This window comes from Leucoraja erinacea, unplaced genomic scaffold (genome assembly GCF_028641065.1).
Source record: "Leucoraja erinacea ecotype New England unplaced genomic scaffold, Leri_hhj_1 Leri_107S, whole genome shotgun sequence".
In the NCBI taxonomy this organism is placed as follows: Eukaryota; Metazoa; Chordata; class Chondrichthyes; order Rajiformes; family Rajidae; genus Leucoraja; species Leucoraja erinaceus.
This window is the reverse complement of record NW_026575319.1, coordinates 113,697-134,539: the sequence shown is the minus strand read 5'-3', so window position 1 is coordinate 134,539 and position 20,843 is coordinate 113,697. Positions and strand designations below refer to the sequence as shown.

Below are 20,843 nucleotides of genomic sequence, written 5' to 3'. Positions count from 1 at the left end.
TGTCTGACTGCTGGGTTCTTGTGTGCGCGGTGTCATACAAATATGTCAACAAAATAGAGAGAGTACAGAGGAGGTTTACTAGAATGTTGCCTGGGTTTCAACAACTAAGTTACAGAGATAGGTTGAATAAGTTAGGTCTTTATTCTCTGGAGCGCAGAAGGTTAAGGGGGGACTTGATAGAGGTCTTTAAAATGATGAGAGGGATAGACAGAGTTGATGTGGACAAGCTTTTCCCTTTGAGAATAGGGAAGATTCAAACAAGGAGGACATTACTTCAGAATTAAGGGACAGAAGATTAGGGGTAATATGAGGGGGGACTTCTTTACTCAGAGAGTGGTAGCGGTGTGGAATGAGCTTCCAGTGGAAGTGGTGGAGGCAGGTTCGTTGGTATCATTTAAAAATAAATTGGATAGGCATATGGATGAGAAGGGAATGGAGGGTTATGGTATGAGTGCAGGCAGGTGGGACTAAGGGAAAAAAGTTGTTCGGCACAGACTTGTAGGGCCGAGATGGCCTGTTTCCGTGCTGTAATTGTTATATGGTTAAACACAGAAAATAGATGGGGGCGCTGTTTCAAGTTAATTTAAGTTTTAAAAATAATGTGGATAAATGTGAGGTTATCCACTTTGATATTAAAACTAGGAAGGCAGATTACTATCTAATTGGCGTCAAGTTGGGAAAAGGGGAATTACAACGGGATCTGGGGGGTCCTTGTTCATCAGTCTATGAAAGTAAGCATGCAGGTACAGCAGGCAGTGAAGAAAGCGAATGGCATGTTGGCCTTTATAACAAGAGGAGTTGAGTATAGGAGCAAAGTGGTCCTTCTGCAGTTGTACAGGGCCCTAGTGAGACCACACCTGGGGTATTATGTGCAATTTTGGTCCCCTCATTTGAGGAAGGACATTCTTGCTATTGAGGAAGTGCAGCGTAGGTTTACAAGGTTAATTCCCAGGATGGAGGGACTGTCATATGCCGAGAGAATGGAGCGGCTGGGCTGGGATTGTACACTCTGGAGTTTAGAAGGATGAGAAGATATCTTATTGAAACATATAAGATTGTTAAGGGTTTAGAAACATAGAAAATAGGTGCAGGAGTAGGCCATTCAGCCCTTCGAGCCTGCACCATTCGCCATTCACTATGATCATGGCTGATCATCCAACTCAGTATCCTGTACCTGCCTTCTCTCCATATCCCCTGATCCCTTTAGCCACAAGGGCCACATCTAACTCCCCCTTAAATATAGCCAATGAACTGGCCTCAACTACCTTCGGCAAGTTGACATATTTTTCTACAATTAAGTCATTTTGTTTGTGCAGGTACATTTTAACCTTGATCGGGCAGCTTTAATGATAAGCTGTTGAAAACAAACATGCCCGATAAAAGCTTGCTTCACTGAAACAACCTACAGGAAGATGCATTGTAGATAACACAGAACCCCATTGTGATACAACTGCAATCACCAAACATGGTTGAGGAAAGGGCAGGACTGGCCGATTAATGTTCTGTGGACAGTGGGGGACGTATGTAACCGAGAAACAATGAGTCTTATGGCAGTGGGTAGACGGGATATCCTGGATGAATCATCCTACAAGGACAAAGACATACAGGTTTGTACATTAATTGTAAATTGTCGCCAGTGTGTGTAGGATAGTGCAGGGGAGCCATCCTCGTGAACTAACGCTGCACTCCCTCAATAGCAAGGATTCAATAGATTCAGGGGCAACTTGGGGTGGGAGATTGCAACCTTCGCGTGGTCCACCTGTTTCGACGAATGCAATCAACCCGACGTGTATAACCATATAACAATTACAGCACGGAAACAGGCCACTCGGCCCTACAAGTCCGTGCCGAACAACTTTTTTCCCCCTTAGTCCCACCTGCCTGCACTCATACCATAACCCTCTATTCCCTTCTCATCCATATGCCTATCCAATTTATTTTTAAATGATACCAATGAACCTACCTCCACCACTTCCACTGGAAGCTCATTCCACACCGCTACCACTCTCTGAGTAAAGAAGTTCCCCCTCATATTACCCCTAAACTTCTGTCCCTTAATTCTGAAATCATGTCCTCTTGTGTGAATCTTCCCTATTCTCAAAGGGAAAAGCTTGTCCACATCAACTCTGTCTACCCCTCTCATCATTTTAAAGACCTCTATCAAGTCCCCCCTTAACCTTCTGCGCTCCAGAGAATAAAGACCTAACTTGTTCAACCTTTCTCTGTAACTTAGTTGTTGAAACGCAGGCAACATTCTAGTAAATCTCCTCTGTACTCTCTCTATTTTGTTGACATCCTTCCTATAATTGGGCGACCAAAATTGTACACCATACTCCAGATTTGGTCTCACCAATGCCTTGTACAATTTTAACATTACATCCCAGCTTATATACTCAATGCTCTGATTTATAAAGGCTAGCATACCAAAAGCTTTCTTTACCACCCGATCTATATGAGATTCCACCTTCAAGGAACTATGCACGGTTATACCCAGATCCCTCTGTTCAACTGCATTCTTCAATTCCCTACCATTTACCATGTACGTCCTATTTTTGTGTACAATCAAATAAGATCAAATAGACCAAGTTGTCCGACTTAGGCTGTGCACGCCATACACAAGAAGGAGGAGCAACTTCAGATTACTGGACCGTTCTCCCATGAGCTAAGGGATATAACCCCGATTTCACAGCCTACCCATTGAAAGTCTGAGGTTAGACACGAAATGGTGGAATCTCCACCTGAAACGTCGCCCATTCCTTCTCTCCAGAGATGCTGCCTCACCCGCTGAGTTACTCCAGCATTTTACATAGAAATTAGGTGCAGGAGTAGGCCATTCGGCCCTTCGAGCCTGCACCGCCATTCAATATGACCATGGCTGATCTTCCAACTCAGTATCCTGTACCTGCCTTCTCTCCATACCCCCTGATCACTTTAGCCACAAGGGCCACATCTAACTCCCTCTTAAATATAGCCAATGAACTGGCCTCAACTATCTTCTGTGGCAGAGAGTTCCAGAGATTCACCACTCTCTGTGTGAAAAAAGTTTTCCTCATCTCGGTCCTAAATGATTTCCCCTTTATCCTTAAACTGTGACCCCTTGTTCTGGACTTCCCCAACATCGGGAACAATCTTCCTGCATCTAGCCTGTCCAACCCCTTAAGAATTTTGTACGTTTCTATAAGATCCCCCCTCAACCTTCTAAATTCTAGCGAGTACAAGCCGAGTCTATCCAGTCTTTCTTCATATGAAAGTCCTGCCATCCCAGGAATCAGTCTGGTGAACCTTCTCTGCTCTCCCTCTATGGCAATAATGTCCTTCCTCAGATTTGAGGACCAAAACTGTACGCAATACTCCAGGTGTGGTCTCACCAAGACCCTGTACAACTGCAGTAGAACCTCCCTGCTCCTATACTCAAATCCTTTTGCTATGAAAGCTAACATACCATTGGCTTTCTTCACTGCCTGCTGCACCTGCATGTCTACTTTCAATGACTGGTGAACCATGACACCCAGGTCTCGCTGCATCTCCCCTTTTCCTAGTCGGCCACATTCCTTCTCTCCAGAGATGCTGCCTCACCCGCTGAGTTACTCCAGTATTTTGTGTCTACCTTCGATTTTACCAGCATCTGCAATTCTTTCTTACCTCCGGCGCATGTCGCTCGACACTGAATTACTGCATCAACGCGGTTCCGCAGACCAGGTCTTTCCACGCTGTGTCAATGTGGAGGTATTCTATTCGCCCTGCCTGCCCTCACCCTCTCCCTCCACAGCAAGGCCCACACTTGGTTCTCTGTGCAAAGCGGGTATTCTCAAATCGCACTGACTGGATCGACTCGGCTTGCACTCGCTGGAATTTAGAAGATTGAGGGGGGACTTGTAGGGCCGAGATGGCCTGTTTCCGTGCTGTAATTGTTATATGGTTATATATTTAAGAGGGAGTTAGATGTGGCCCTTGTGGCTAAAGGCATCTGGGGGTATGGAGAGAAGGCAGGTACAGGATACTGAGTTGGATGATCAGCCATGATCATATTGAATGGTGAATGGTGCAGGCTCGAAGGGCCGAATGGCCTCTAAACCTGCACCTATTTCCTATGTTGAGCTTGCCAGCGCCGAGGACGTGGCGACCTTGGCTGTCAGATTGTAGCTCTGTGGTGAGGCTGCGAGCACGGCGGGCGGGCAGACAGGCAGACGGGCAGTATGGAGTCCAGCGCCGACAGCCAGCAGGTTCGCCCACTAAGGGGATCAATCATCATCCGCTCGCTGACAGACGAGCAGCGAGCCGGCAGGTGTTTGACTCACCTGAGGGCAGGTGAGGAGCTGCAGCTCAGGTACGAGCAGATGTACATGAGCCGCGCCCGGCTGTGTGGCTGGACGGCTGCCTGGTGTGTACTGTCTGTGTGTGGTGGTCTGTGTAGCCGCCTGTACTGGTACAGCCGGCAGCGGGCAGGGGAGGGCACGTTGTCAGGGTCCGCTCTGCTACGGGAATGTTTGATAGACGCCGGCCTCATCATGCTCAGCGCCCTGCCTTGGCTCTGCTGCCTGTGGGCTCTGGTGTGCTTGATGTCTATAGGCTCAGCGCCCTGCCCGATGTGTCCCCACTGCATGTGGTGTCTGCCTTGTGTCTGGATCTTGCCCTGCATCTTCTACCTGTGGTGCGTGTGTGTCCGCAAACCCGCCACCTTGTCTGTCCTTTACCACCGCTGCTCCTTGGACGGGCAGCGACTGACTGGCTCCCGCGACTCTCTGTATCACCTCTACCTCAACTACTTAACCTTGAGAATAGGTAGGTGACCGGTGTCCGTCCGTGAAAGGTAAAGAGCGGGATTACTGTACTGTACAACTTCTACTGCAGGTTACACAAAAAAGCTGGAGAAACTCAGCATCTATGGAGCGAAGGAAATAGGCAACGTTTCGGGCCGAAACCCTTCTTCAGACTGATCGGGGGCGGGGGTGGGTGGGGACAAGAAAGGGAAAAGGAGTGCCGTCGGGACATCAACCGCCTCAACTTCTCCACTCCCCTGTCTCACTCCAATCTCTCACCACAGGAACGTTCTGCCATCGACTCACTCCGCAACAACCCAGATTTGGTTATCAAACCCGCTGACAAGGGAGGTGCCATGGTAGTCTGGCGCGCCGATCTCTACAAAGCTGAGGCCACGCGCCAACTATCGGACACCTCCTCCTACTTACCCCTGGACCATGACCCCACTGACGAGCACCAGGCCACCATCTCCAGCACCATCATCAACTTCATCCACTCCAATGCCCTACCCGACCGAGCCTCCAACCTCATCGTTCCCCAGCCCCGCACAGCCCGATTTTACCTTCTCCCTAAAATCCACAAACCTGACTGTCCCGGAAGACCCATTGTCTCTGCCTGTTCGTGCCCCACCGAACTCATTTCCAAATACCTTGACTCCATCCTATCACCCATGGTTAAATCCCTCCCTACCTATGTTCAAGACACCTCAGACACTCTCCGTCTCTCCGCGCATTCCCCGATTCTCTAGGCCCTCACCCCCTCATCTTCACCATGGACGTCCAATCACTCTACACCCCCTCCATCCCCCCACCACGATGGTCTCAAAGCCCTCCGGTTCTTCCTCGACCAGAGAAGCAACCCATACCCAGCCACTGACACTCTCCTCCGCCTAGCGGAGCTGGTCCTCACCCTCAATAACTTCACATTCGACTCCTCCCATTTCCTCCAAATACAAGGCGTAGCTATGGGCACACGCATGGGCCCCAGCTATGCCTGCCTATTTGTAGGTTACGTTGAGCAATCCTTGTTCAATACATACCAGGGCCCCATCCCCGACCTCTACCTCCGCTACATCGACGACTCCTTTTCCCTTTCCTGTCCCCACCCACCCCCGCCCCCGATCAGTCTGAAGAAGGGTTTCGGCCCGAAACGTTGCCTATTTCCTTCACTCCATAGATGCTGCTGCACCCCGCTGAGTTTCTACAGCTTTTTTGTGTAACCTTCGATTCTCCAGCATCTGCATTTCCCTCTTAAACAACTTCTACTGCAGTTGTACAGGGTCTTGGTGAGGCCACACCTGGAGTATTGTCTACAGTTTTGGTCTCCTAATCTGAGGAAGGACATGAGGAGGAGCTGTGAGGAGGATGCTAGGAGACTGCAAGGTGACCAGGATAGGCTGGGTGAGTGGGCAAATGTTTGACAGATGCAGTATAATGTGGATAAATGTGAGGTTATCCATTTTGGTGGCAAAAACAGGAAAGCAGACTATTATCTAAATGGTGGCCGATTGGGAAAGGGGGAGATGCAGCGAGACCTGGGTGTCATGGTACACCAGTCATTGAAGGTAGGCATGCAGGTGCAGCAGGCAGTGAAGAAAGCCAATGGTATGTTAGCATTTTCATAGCAAAAGGATTTGAGTCTAGGAGCAGGGAGGTTCTACTGCAGTTGTACAGGGTCTTGGTGAGACCACACCTGGAGTATTGCGTACAGTTTTGGTCTCCAAATCTGAGGAAGGACATTATTGCCATAGAGGGAGTGCAGAGAAGGTTCACCAGACTGATTCCTGGGATGTCAGGACTGTCTTATGAAGAAAGACTGGATAGACTTGGTTTATACTCTCTAGACTTTAGGAGATTGAGAGGGGATCTTATAGAAATGTACAAAATTCTTAAGGGGTTGGGCAGGCTAGATGCAGGAAGATTGTTCCAAATGTTGGGGAAGTCCAGGACAAGGGGTCACAGCTTAAGGATAAGGGGGAAGTTTTTTTAGGACCAAGATGAGAATTTTTTTTTTCACACAGTGAGTGGTGAATCTGTGGAATTCTCTGCCACTGAAGGTAGTTGAGGCCACACAGTTCATTGGCTATATTTAAGATGGAGTTAGATGTGGCCCCTGTGGCTAAGGGGATCAGGGGGTATGGAGAGAAGGCAGGTACGGGATACTGAGTTGGATGATCAGCCATGATCATATTGAATGGCGAATGGTGCAGGCTCGAAGGGCCGAATGGCCTCTACTCCTGCACCTATTTTCTATGTATCTAACCTTGTTCCATTAGCCCATAGTTCTATTACAGACGCGGCTCTCTGTCAACATGTCTTGTGTCACCAGGCAGGTCCAACCTTGTGGCCATTATTGACGGGGTCGACGATGCGCTGGCTGAGAAGGGGCGTCTGCAGAAGGAAGAACCATCGCTGGGGAAATGTTGCGCCGAGATCTTCGTGTTCCAGTGCCCGGGGCAGGAGAGGGAGGCGGAGGCAGAGACAGAGGCGGAGGCGGAGGCCCGGCGCATGAGCGACTATGTGTCTGACTATTTCAGCGGGTCTCACTGTGGAGGATGTTGGAGTTAGGGCTGTGCTGACCACGACGGCACATTCGGTGTCTTCCCACGGCCGGCCCTTTCCGTCAGCTGGAGATGACGGACTTGACTGCATCATTTATGCACCACGTCCCGTGAATTTTAAATCATCAACTTTCTGAGAAAAGTGCGTGTTTACTGTACAACAGTTGGTCCCTTCTGACGTTCACTTCAATCGCAATAAATACTGTGTTGGCCAGAAGGGCAGGTCTTGGTTTTGTATTCAGGGTTTCAGATGTTTGGGGGCAATCAGTGAACACTTTGTACTCGGGCTGGTAATATCAAGGCCGTCAATGTCCTTGGCTCACTCGGTGGACTCCAGACAAGGTCATGACATTACAGCCGTCACATACAACAAATAGTCCTCTGTCATTTTCGCCTCCTCCAAAGTGATCCCACCACTCGCCACATCTTCCCATCTCCCCCTCCCCCCCCTGTCTGTTTCCACAAAGACCACTCCCTCCTTAACTCTCTGGTCAATTCTTCCCTTCCCACCCGCACCACCCCCTCCCCGGGCACTTTCCCTTGCAACCGCAGGAAATGCTACACTTGTCGCTTTACCTCCCCCCACTACTCCCGTTCAAGGACCCAAGCAGTCGTTCCAGTTGCGACAGAGGTTCACCTGTATCTCCTCCACCTTCATCTATTGGGTCCGCTGCTCTAGATGTCAGCTGATCTACATCGGTGAGACCAAGCGGAGGTTGGGCGATCGTTTCGCCGAACACCTCCGCTCGGTCAACATTAACCAACCTGATCTCCCGGTGGCTCAGCACTTCAACTCCCCCTCCCATTCCCAATCCGACCTCTGTCCTGGGCCTCCTCCATGGCCAGAGTGAGCACCACCGGACATTGGAGGAGCAGCACCTCATATTCCGCTTGGGCCGTCTGCACCCTAGTGGCATAAACATTGAATTCTCCAATTTCCGGTAGCCCTTGCTGTCTCCTCCCCTTCTCAGCTCTCCCTCAGTCCTCAGGGCTACTGCTCTTCCTTTCTCCTTTCTTCTCCCCCCCTCCCCCGTTCCCCATCCTACATCAGTCTGAAGAAGGGTTTTGGCCCGAAACGTTGCCTATTTCCTTCTCTCCATAGATGCTGCTGCACCCACTGAGTTTCTCCAGCATTTTTGTCCACCTATGACATTACAGCTTCCCAGCTACAGGATGGGTACGATTGTGGTGGAGAGAGTGCAGAGCAGATTCACCAGGATGGTGTCTGGTTCAGTTATGAGGTGGCAGAGATTGGGTTTACTTGGGTAGGACGGATGAGAGATATGAGAGAGGCATATTGAAGGGGTCAGACGGCAAAGACAGGTTCATATGTTGGTGGTAGACAAAAATGGTGTAGAAACGCAGCGGGTGAGGCAGCATCTAGGGTGCGAAGGAATAGGCGATGTGAGGGGGGTGTATGCAAAGAATGTCACTGTGCTTAGTCACATGTATACCTTCCTCCCCAAGTCCAACCCTAGTAACTTCACCGGACAGTGTGTCGAGGCATACAGTACAGACACTGGCCCTTCGGCCCAACATCCATGCCGACTAACATACCCCATCCAGTCTTATGAAGAAACACTGGATAGACTTGGTTTATACTCTCTAGAATTTAGGAGATTGAGAGGGGATCTTGTAGAAACTTACAAAATTCTTAAGGGGTTGGACAGGCTAGATGCAGGAAGATTGTTCCCGATGTTAGGGAAGTCCAGGACAAGGGGTCACAGCTTAAGGATAAGGGGGAAATCCTTTAAAACCGAGATGAGAAGAACTTTTTTTTCACACAGAGTGGTGAATCTCTGGAACTCTCTGCCACAGAGGGTAGTTGAGGCCACAGTTCATTGGCTATATTTAAGAGGGAATTAGATGTGGCCCTTGTGGCTAAAGGGATCAGGGGGTATGGAGAGAAGGCAGGTACGGGATACTGAGTTGAATGATCAGCCATGATCATATTGAATGGCGAATGGTGCAGGCTCGAAGGGCCGAATGGCCTACTCCTGCACCTAATTTCTATGTTTCTATGTTTTCTAACCTCGTTCCATTAGCCCATATTTAGCCCATATCCCTCTGATCACTTCCTATGTATCTGGATCTGGATGTAGTTCGCTGAAAAGCTCTAGGTAGAGCATCACTCAGCACTGGAAGTTGGACCATTTTTTATACTGGACAATTTTTACATAATCTACAAACCTGTGGGTCTTTGGAGTGTGGGAGGAAACCGAAGATCTCGGAGAAAACCCACACCGATCACAGGGAGAACGTACAAACTCCATACAGACAGCACCCGTAGCCGGGATCGAACCTGGGTCTCTGGCGCTGCATTATGCTGTAAGGCAGCAACTCTACCGCTGCGCCACCGTGACTTATGAACCTGTCCAAGTGTTTTTGAAATTGTTATTGTACCTGCCTCAACCTTTGCCCCCTCATTCCATATACTAATCACGCTGAGTCTGTCCTATTAAATCTTCTGCTAGCCTCTGGGCTGTCCTTTGTGTATCCATTTTGGTGGCAAAAACAGGAAAGCAGACTATTATCTAAATGGTGGCCGACTAGGAAAGGGGGAGATGCAGCGAGACCTGGGTGTCATGGTACACCAGTCATTGAAGGTAGGCATGCAGGTGCAGCAGGCAGTAAAGAAAGCAAATGGTATGTTAGCTTTCATAGCAAAAGGATTTGAGTATAGGAGCAGGGAGGTTCTACTGCAGTTGTACAGGGTCTTGGTGAGACCACACCTGGAGTATTGCATACAGTTTTGGTCTCCAAATCTGAGGAAGGACATTATTGCCATAGAGGGAGTGCAGAGAAGGTTCACCGGACTGATTCCTGGGATGTCAGGACTGTCTTATGAAGAAAGATGGATAGACTTGGTTTATACTCTCTAGAATTTAAGAGATTGAGAGGGGATCTTATAGAAACTTACAAAATTCTTAAGGGGTTGGACAGGCTAGATGCAGGAAGATTGTTCCCGGTGTTGGGGAAGTCCAGGACAAGGGGTCACAGCTTAAGGATAAGGGGGAAATCCTTTAAAACTGAGATGAGAAGAACTTTTTTCACACAGAGAGTGGTGAACCTCTGGAACTCTCTGCCACAGAGGGTAGTCGAGGCCACAGTTCATTGGCTATATTTAAGAGGGAGTTAGATGTGGCCCTTGTAGCTAAAGGGATCGGGGGTATGGAGAGAAGGCAGGTACGGGATACTGAGTTGGATGATCAGCCATGATCATATTGAATGGCGAATGGTGCAGGCTCGAAGGGCCGAATGGCCTCTACTCCTGCACCTATTTTCTATGTTTCTATGTTTCTATGTGACAAAGTCTGTCCGTGATTATTCTGAATTCACCACCATTTTATTATCTCACCAGAGTTGTTGGGTTTGTGTGATGGTAATCCGGATGCCTACAATCCCCGTGACTTTAGAACACAAACGTGGTACTTTGCCCTGGGATCAACATTTCTGTGGAGGCAAGGTAATGGGAATGACGGGTTAGTGGTTACAGCCAGCCAGGAAGCATCATCAACAGACAGCCTTGTCCCACAGCATTCACTAACTAAACCCCCCGGCTCTCTCCCCCTAGCTGTTTGTTACACGCAAGCTACGCTGGATATACACTTTATCTAAACATCAGATTCCAAATCTTCATGACTTGGTACGGACTGTATTAGAAATGGGAGCGTATGTAGCTTGTTTAGTTCTCCCACTTTGAGCATCAGAGGTATGTGGCCAGCGTTGGTGTTCTGATCCTATCTGGATTTGGTTCAGGAAACATAGAAACATAGAAATTAGGTGCAGGAGTAGAAGCCATTCGGCCCTTCGAGCCTGCACCATTCGCCATTCAATATGATCATGGCTGATCATCCAACTCAGTATCCTGTACCTGCCTTCTCTCCATACCCCCTGATCCCTTTAGCCACAAGGGCCACGTCTAACTCCCTCTTAAATATAGCCAATGAACTGGCCTCAACTACCCTCTGTGGCAGAGAGTTCCAGAGATTCACCACTCCCTGTGTGAAAAAAGTTCTTCTCATCTCGGTTTTAAAGGATTTCCCCCTTATCCTTAAGCTGTGACCCCTTGTCCTGGACTTCCCTAACATCGGGAACAATCGTCCTGCATCTAGCCTGTCCAACCCCTTAAGAATTTTGTAAGTTTCTACAAGATCCCCTCTCAATCTCCTAAATTCTAGAGAGTATAAACCAAGTCTATCCAGTCTTTCTTCATAAGACTGTCCTGACATCCCAGGAATCAGTCTGGTGAACCTTCTCTGTACTCCCTCTATGGCAATAATGTCCTTGCTCAGATTAGGAGACCAAAACTGTACGCAATAGTCCAGGTGTGGTCTCACCAAGACCCTGTACAACTGCAGTAGAACCTCCCTGCTCCTATACTCAAATCCTTTTGTAATGAAAGCTAACATACCACTCGCTTTCTTTACTGCCTGCTGCACCTGCATGCCTACCTTCAATGACTGGTGTACCATGACACCCAGGTCTCGCTGCATCTCCCCCTTTCCCAATCAGCCACCATTTAGATAATAGTCTGCTTTCCCACCAAAGGAAGTCTAACACAAATTCCCCTTGTTCATTATCTTATCACAGACTTCATTTAACTAAGTGTTTTAATCGCAGTGTGTTATCAGCCCACACTTCCCCTCACGCCATTTGATTGTGGCTTGTATTACTGTCTACACAGCTGCCGACTTTCCCTTTCCCTTTGCATTCACTGGAGTTTAGAAAGATGAGGGGGAATCTTATAGAAACATATAACATTATAAAAGGACCGGACAAGCTAGATGCAGGAAAAATGTTCCCAATGTTGGGCGAGTCCTGAACCAGGGGCCACACAGTCTTAGAATAAAGAGGAGGTCATTTAAGACTGAGGTGAGAAAAAACATTTTCACCCCAGAGAGTTGTGAATCTGTGGAATTCCCTGCCACAGAGGGCAGTGGAGGCCAAGTCACTGGCTGGATTTAAGAGAGAGTTAGATAGAGCTCTAGGGGCTAGTGGAGTCAAGGGCTATGGGGAGAAGGCAGGCACGGGTTATTGATAGGGGATGATCAGCCATGATTACAATGAATGGCGAATGGTGCTGGCTCGATGAAGGGCCGAATGGCCTCCTCCTGCACCTATTTACTATGTTTCTCTGCACCTCGCCATTGGGCTGATACTGGCATCAAGGTGTAAGGGAAAACTCAATCTCACCTGCCTCTGAGCTTTTCAGTTTAAACGTGATGGTACTCTACTGAGTCTGCGAACAATCCTCCACGACCTCACTGTGAATAAAACATGAGAAGGGTTGTGTTAATGTGGGCTTTCCCGGCCCTCTATCACTTCAGCGAGCTGTGAGTATTGGTCGGCATGCGGCTGCTGGGTCCATTACCACAGCTGGAGAGTTGCCAATGTTACAGTCATGCTCCAAGCTGGTCTAGTGCCCAGATCCCCAATAACTCCAGCCAAAACTCACCCTTCACTGAATAGAACAATGGACTATGTCAACAGCCTTGACACTTGCCACACAGAAGATTGGTTAATGATCTGTGGAATTCTCTGAGAAAGTTATGAGAATATGATTCTCATCTGATTCCTGGGATGCCAGGACTGTCTTATGAAGAAAGACTAGATAGACTTGGTTTATACTCTCTAGAATTTAGGAGACTGAGGGGGGATCTTATAGAAACTTACACAATTCTTAAGGGGTTGGACGGGCTAGATGCAGGAAGATTGTTCCCGATGTTGGGGAAGTCCAGGACAAGGGGTCACAGCTTAAGGATAAGGGGGAAATCCTTTAAAACCGAGATGAGAAGAACTTTTTTTCACACAGAGAGTGGTGAATCTCTGGAACTCTCTGCCACAGAGGGTAGTTTGAGGCCAGTTCATTGGCTATATTTAAGAGGGAGTTAGATGTGGCCCTTGTGGCTAAGGGGATCAGAGGGTATGGAGAGAAGGCAGGTACAGGATACTGAGTTGGATGATCAGCCGTGATCATATTGAATGGCGGTGCAGGCTCGAAGGCCTGAATGGCCTCTACTCCTGCACCTAATTTCTATGTTTCTATGTTTCTATGTGTGTTGTGCAGGCGGATGACAGATGGCTTTGGCTTCATGTTTGGTTTTGGAATAACATATTGGGCTGATGGGTTTGTTCGTGTGATGCTCTAATGATGGAGGGGGGGGGGGGGGGGGGGGGGGGGGGGGGGGGGGGGGGGGGGGGGGGGGGGGTGGTGGTTGGGGGGGGTGAGCAGAACAAATTATTGGAGGAAAGTAAAGGTGAGAGTGGCGGTGGACACTTACTGTACTTGACGAAGATGAGGAATGGCACACCGACAACATAAAGGTAAATCACCAGGGTGGTGGCTGCCACCCCCACAACATCCTCTTCTGACTGTCCACAATTCTTAACTGTGGGCACAAAAGCACAGATGATCCGTCATTCACCCACACGTCAATAATACTGAGAATTAATAATACTTGGAAACATAGAAACATAAACAATAGATGCAGTAGTAGAGGCCATTCGGCCCTTCGAGCCTGCACCATTCGCCATTCAATATGATCATGGCTGATCATCCAACTCAGTATCCCGTACCTGCCTTCTCTCCATACCCCCTGATCCCCTTAGCCACAAGGGCCACATCTAACTCCCTCTTAAATATAGCCAATGAACTGTGGCCTCGACTACCTTCTGTGGCAGAGAGTTCCAGAGATTCACCACTCTCTGTGTGAAAAAAGTTCTTCTCATCTCAGTTTTAAAGGATTTCCCCCTTATCCTTAAGCTGTGACCCCTTGTCCTGGACTTCCCCAACATCGGGATCAATCTTCCTGCATCTAGCCTGTCCAACCCCTTAAGAATTTTGTAAGTTTCTATAAGATCCCCTCTCAATCTCCTAAATTCTAGAGAGTATAAACCAAGTCTATCCAGTCTTTCTTCATAAGACAGTCCTGACATCCCAGGAATCAGTCTGGTGAACCGTCTCTGCACTCCCTCTATGGCAATAGTGTCCTTCCTCAGATTTGGAGACCAAAACTGTACACAATACTCCAGGTGTGGTCTCACCAAGACCCTGTACAACTGCAGTAGAACCTACCTGCTCCTATACTCAAATCCTTTTGCTATGAAAGCTAACATACCATTGGCTTTCTTCACTGCCTGCTGCACCTGCATGCCTACTTTCAATGACTGGTGTACCATGACACCCAGGTCTCGCTGCATCTCCCCCTTTCCTAGTCGGCCACCATTTAGATACTAGTCTGCTTTCCTGTTACTTCATCAATTATTATGCAAGGATATATCTGGATAAAATTAAAATAATCTGCCTATTGTAACGGAGGATGATGGTGCAAACAGCCTTCACTACAGAATTATTCCCAACAGCTGACACTACAGAAACTTTGTGCATCTCCCCCAGAAACCCATCCTCACGAGACACGCCCCCCCTCTATACCCCTCGAAGCTCACCCCTCCATAACCCCCCCCAAAACCCACCAACCCCACACCATAACCCCCTTCCCCCCCGCCCACATCCTTTCCCCGACACCTCCCCGACACCCCCCCCCTCTATACTCATCGAAGCTCACCCCCCTCCATAACCCCCCCCCCCCCTCGAAACTCACCACCCCTCCATACCCCCCGAAACCCACCACCCCTCCATAACCCCCCGACCCACCACCCCTCCATAACCCACCCTCCCTCACCACCCCTCCCTCCCATCCCCCCCCACCGAAACACTCCCACCCCTCCAGATCCCCCCGACATCACACCCCTCCTCTATAACCATCCCTGAAACTCACCACCCCCCCTCCATAACTCCCCCGAACTCACCCTCTACCCCTCCAGACATCCTCCCGACCACACACCCCCCCCTATATACCCTACCCCCCCAACCTCACACGTCTCCCCTCTATAACCCCCCTGCTAACTCTCCCCTCACTCCCCCCTCTACACCACCCTCTCCCCCCTCCTCTACATTCTCTCTACATTCTCTCTCTACATTCTCTCTCTACATTCTCTCTCTACATTCTCTCTCTACATTCTCTCTCTCTACATTCTCTCTCTACATTCTCTCTCTACATTCTCTCTCTACATTCTCTCTCTACATTAATCTCTCTCTACATTCTCTCTACATTCTCTCTCTACATTCTCTCTCTCCATTCTCTCTCTACATTACATTCTCTCTCTACATTCTCTCTACATTCTCTCTCTACATCTCTCTCTCTCTTCTCTCTCTACATTCTCTCTCTACATTCTCTCTCTACATTCTCTCTCTACATTCTCTCTCTACATTCTCTCTCTACATTCTCTCTCTACATTCTCTCTCTACTCTCTCTCTCTCTCTCTCTCTCTCTCTCTCTACATTCTCTCTACATTCTCTCTCTACATTCTCTCTCTACATTCTCTCTCTACATTCTCTCTCTACATTCTCTCTCTACATTCTCTCTCTACATCTCTCTACATTCTCTCTCTACATTCTCTCTCTACATTCTCTCTCTACATCTCTCTACATTCTCTCTCTACATTCTCTCTCTACATTCTCTCTCTACATTCTCTCTCTACATTCTCTCTCTACATTCTCTCTCTACATTCTCTCTATCTCTCTACATTCTCTCTCTACATTCTCTCTCTCTCTTTCTCTCTCTACATTCTCTCTCTCACTCTCTCTCTCTCTCCACTCTCTCTCTACATTCTCTCTCTCTTCTCTCTCTACATTCTCTCTCTCTACATTCTCTCTCTCTCTCTCTCTCATTCTCTCTCTACATTCTCTCTCTACATTCTCTCTCTACATTCTCTCTCTACATTCTCTCTCTACATTCTCTCTCTTCTCATTACATTTCTCTCTACATTCTCTCTCTCTCTCTCTATTCTCTCTCTACATTCTCTCTCTACATTCTCTCTCTACATCTCTCTCTCATTCTCTCTCTCTCATTCTCTCTCTCTCTCTCTCTCTCTCTCATTCTCTCTCTCTCATTCTCTCTCTCATTCTTTGCACATTCTCTCTCTCTCTCTCTCTCTCTCTCTCTTCTCTCTCTCTCTCTCTCTCTCTCTCTCTCTCCACTCTCTCTCTCATTCTCTCTCTCTATTCTCTCTCTCTCTACTTCTCTCTCTCCATTCTCTCCATTCTCTCTCTACATTCTCTCTCTCCATTCTCTCTCTACATTCTCTCTCTACATTCTCTCTCTCTCTTCTCTCTCTCTCATTCTCTCTCTCTCATTCTCTCTCTACTCTCTACATTCTCTCTCTACATTCTCTCTACATTCTCTCTCTACATTCTCTCTCTACATTCTCTCTACATTCTCTCTCTCTCTCTTCTCTCTCTCTATTCTCTCTCTACATTCTCTCTCTACACTCTCTCTCTCTACATTCTCTCTCTACATTCTCTCTACACTCTCTCTCTCTCTCTTCTCTCTCTCATTCTCTCTCTACATTCTCTCTCTCTCATTCTCTCTCTACATTCTCTCTACATTCTCTCTCTCTACTCTCTCTCTACATTCTCTCTCTCTCTCTCTACATTCTCTCTCTCCATTCTCTCTCTACATTCTCTCTCTACATTCTCTCTCTACATTCTCTCTCTCATTCTCTCTACATTCTCTCTACATTCTCTCTCTACACTCTCTCTCTACATTCTCTCTCTACATTCTCTCTCTCTCATCTCTCTCTCTCTTCTCTCTCTCTATTCTCTCTCTCTACTCTCTCTCTACTCTCTCTCTCTTCTTCTCTCTCTACATCTCTCTCTACTCTCTCTCTCTACATTCTCTCTCTCTACATTCTCTCTACATTCTCTCTCTACATTCTCTCTCTACATTCTCTCTCTACATATCTCTCTCTACATTCTCTCTCTACTCTCTCTCTACATTCTCTCTCTACATTCTCTCTCTCTCTCTCTCTCTCTCTCTCTCTCTTCTCTCTCTCTCTTCTCTCTACATTCTCTCTCTACATTCTCTCTCTTTTCTCTCTCTCTACATTCTCTCTCTCCTCTCTCTCTCTCTCATCTCTCTCTCTATTCTCTCTCTCATTCTCTCTCTACATTCTCTCTCTACATTCTCTCATTCTCTCTCTACATTCTCTCTCTACATTCTCTCTCTACATTCTCTCTCTACATTCTCTCTCTACATTCTCTCTCTACATTCTCTCTCTACATTCTCTCTCTACATTCTCTACATTCTCTCTCTACATTCTCTCTCTACATCTCTCTCTCTACATTCTCTCTCTACATTCTCTCTCTCTACATTCTCTCTCTCCATTCTCTCTCTCTACATTCTCTCTCTACATTCTCTCTCTCTCTTCTCTCTCTACACTCTCTCTCTCTCTCTCTCTACACTCTCTCTCTACACTCTCTCTCTCTACATTCTCTCTCTCTCATTCTCTCTCTACATTCTCTCTATATTCTCTCTCTACATTCTCTCTCTACATTCTCTCTACATTCTCTCTCTCTACATTCTCTCTCTACACTCTCTCTACACTCTCTCTCTCTCTACTCTCTCTCTACATTCTCTCCCTCCATTCTCTCTCTCTCTCTCTACACTCTCTCTCTACACTCTCTCTCTACATTCTCTCTACTCTCTCTACATTCTCTCTCTCTTCTCTCTCTCTACTCTCTCTCTCTCTACACTCTCTCTCTCTACTCTCTCTCTCTACACTCTCTCTCTCTCTCTACATTCTCTCATTCTCTCTCTACATTCTCTCTCTCATCTACTCTCTCTACATTCTCTCTCTACATCTCTCTCTTCTCTCTCTACATTCTCTCTCTACACTCTCCCCTCTCTCTCTCTCTACACTCTCCCCTCTCTACACTTCTCTCTCTACACTCTCTCCCTCTACACTCTCTCCCCTCTACACTCCCCCCTCTACACACCCCCCTCTACACACCCCCCTCTACACACCCCCCTCTACACAACCCTCTACACAACCCCTCTACACACCCCCACACACCCCTCTACACAACCCCAGTACTCACGGGAACGTTGTCCCTGGTAGAGTGGTATGGATGAAAGGAAAATGGCACAGATTTCATACACCAGAAAGATGTTGCGCTGATCTGTCAGAGTGTGAATCGCAAGACATAAGTTAGATACAAGTCCCGGTGTTTTCTCAGCCTGAGACAATGTACTTGCTGATGTTATACCAGGCCAAGGCTAGTGGTGCTTGCTCAACTCCTCACCTCAATGCAATGTCCTCAAGCTTTTCATAGTCATAGAATGATACAATTTGCCCCCTCTACCCTCACGACCTTTTACAGGGGTGCCATTGAGAGCATTCTTACCAGCAGTCTCTCAGTCTGGTATGGCAGTTGCTCTGCTGCTGACCAGAAGGCCCTACAGAGAGTGGTGAGGACAGCGGAGAAGATCACCAGATCACCCCAACCAGCAATCCAGGACCTAGACCCATCTCGCTGTCGCAAGAGAGCAAGCAATATCATCAAAGACACCACTCACCCAGCACACAAACTGTTCACCCTCCTACCTTCCGGTAAGCGCTACTGCAGCATGCGGAGCAAAACCGCCAGATTCAAAAACAGCTTTTTCCCTCAGGCCATCAGACTACTCAACACACTTAAGTAAATTCCATGAACAAAACCCAAACAAAGACAAACAAACTGTGAAAATAACTTTGGCTCAATGTCTCCAGTACGGAATTTGCACCTTTTTCTATATTGCACCTCTCATTGTTGCACCCTGTGTAAAATACCTCAAAGCTTTTTGCTACATTTTGGCACACTGTGAATATTTTAATATTTTAAATAATGTATGTCTATTGTCTATTTTTATTGATATGTTGTCTGTCTGTGTTTTTAATATTACTTGCACATTTGGAGTATGGGGAAATGTAATTTCGATCCTCTGTGTAACTACTGTTGCATAATTGAATTGACAATAAACTTTGGAAACAGGCCCTTCGGCCCAACATGCCCCCACTGGCCAACATGTCCCAGCTACACTAGTCCCATCTGCCTGCGTTTGGTCCATATCCCTCCAAACCTGTCCTATCCATGTACCTAATTGAACATTTCTACCCGGTATAAAGGACCGTGACTGTCTGCTCTATCTTTGACTCACATCATTTAATGAACTTCCATCAGTTTACCCCTTGGCCTGCAACTCTCCAAATAATTCATCCTCTTCTTATATCTAATGCCCTCTAATCTAGACAGCATCCTGGTGAATCTCGACTGCACCCTCTGCATATTTCTTGTAATACAGTGAGCAGAACTGCACAACACTCCAAACATGGTTTAATCATGTTTTATACGGCTATAAAATGAGTTATTCACTTGTATACACAATGCTTCAAATGACAAAGACAAGCATACCACCAGAGCTGCTTCTTTGCCACCCTATCCACTTGTTTTACCACCTTCACAGTCATTGTAATAACTTTTGTCCATGAGTTCTCATGTACAGCACTTTGTGGCAACTGCAGTTGTTTAAAGTGCTTTATGAATAAAGTTATTATTATTATTATTGGACTTATCACAGAGCCAAGGCATGTGACAGGAAACTACTGGGGAACCCACGCGGTCACAAGGAGAGCGTGCAAACACCACTCAGACAGCAGCAGAGGTCGGGATTGAACCCTGATCACTGAAGCTATGAGGCAAAGCACATCTTTTTTTTTTTTCTTTTTTTTAAATTTTATTTTTATTAGCAGTACAGTAAATCACATTAATACATCACATATATCTTATTACATTATGTTGTACCACTTCATTTTTTGAGCTTTAAAAAAGATAGAAATAAAAGAAGTAAGGAAAGTAAGCAAGAATCGTGAAGGTGTAGGAAAGTGTTGGGAGAAGAGAACCCCTTAGGGAAGGAATTAGAGAAGGAAGCAAAGAAAAGAAATAAGACCCTAGAAAGAAAAGAAAAAAAAGAAGAAAGGAAAATCAATCGCTCTATTGTAACACAAAACTCTGCAAAAAAGGATATACCAACCGTGTTTTTATTAAACATTTATTTTATACCCCCCGTTTCCAGGTCTTGGTAGCCTTTATGTTATAACTTATTATTGCACCTTATGCTTGTAATAGTTCCATAAATGCAGACCACGTCTTTTGGAAGTGATCTGCTTTGCCTGCTAGGAGGAGTCTCATCTCTTCCAAGTGTAATGTTTCGAACATGTTTGAAATCCACATTTTTGTTGTTGGTATTGGAGCATTTTTCCAAAATTTAAGTATAAGCTTTTTTCCGATTATTAGCCCATAATTAAGTAAATTCTTTTGAAACATATTTAATTCTGGGTTCTGAGGCAAAGCACATCTAGTTGCACATCCTTACTGTTCACAACCCTCGCCACTCTGAGGCAATCCGTATGTTAAAAGCAGCCCTGGGTAAACAGCAATAAAACAGCAAGATGTAGCACCTCACTGAAAGACACACTCAAGTGTGGCAGAGATAAACCACTATCCTTGAACAGGGCTGACACACGGACAATGTCCCCAATTGAACATTTTAAAGAATAAAACATTTCAATGCTGTGCAGAGATGAACATTTCTCTGGAGTGTTATCCCAAATTCTGTTAATCCCAGCTGGTCCCTAGAAT

General features: G+C 46.9%; 2 protein-coding genes across 3 annotated transcripts in view; one reads left to right on the top strand and one right to left on the bottom strand.

The window, feature by feature from the left end:
- The first annotated feature begins 4,190 nt into the window (after nucleotides 1–4,190).
- LOC129715254 (uncharacterized) lies at nucleotides 4,191–7,538 on the top strand. Its single transcript, XM_055665111.1, has 2 exons — nucleotides 4,191–4,782; nucleotides 7,090–7,538. Exons 1-2 carry the CDS (start codon nucleotides 4,197–4,199, stop codon nucleotides 7,326–7,328), a joined length of 825 nt encoding a protein of 274 aa, XP_055521086.1. The 5' UTR covers nucleotides 4,191–4,196; the 3' UTR covers nucleotides 7,329–7,538.
- Nucleotides 7,539–9,371: 1,833 nt separating this feature from the next.
- Nucleotides 9,372–20,843, bottom strand: part of LOC129715258 (uncharacterized) — a 28,706-nt gene continuing 17,234 nt past the window's right edge. Inside the window, exons 6-9 of one of the 2 annotated variants that reach the window (XM_055665115.1) lie at nucleotides 18,264–18,344; nucleotides 13,606–13,713; nucleotides 12,518–12,588; nucleotides 9,372–10,774 (exon numbers count right to left, since the gene is read on the bottom strand). In XM_055665115.1, coding sequence (XP_055521090.1) covers nucleotides 12,533–12,588; nucleotides 13,606–13,713; nucleotides 18,264–18,344 — 245 coding nt within the window. In that variant the 3' untranslated portion in view covers nucleotides 9,372–10,774; nucleotides 12,518–12,532. The remainder of the gene's footprint in view (nucleotides 10,775–12,517; nucleotides 12,589–13,605; nucleotides 13,714–18,263; nucleotides 18,345–20,843) is intronic. The other variant, XM_055665116.1, reaches the window with a different exon arrangement.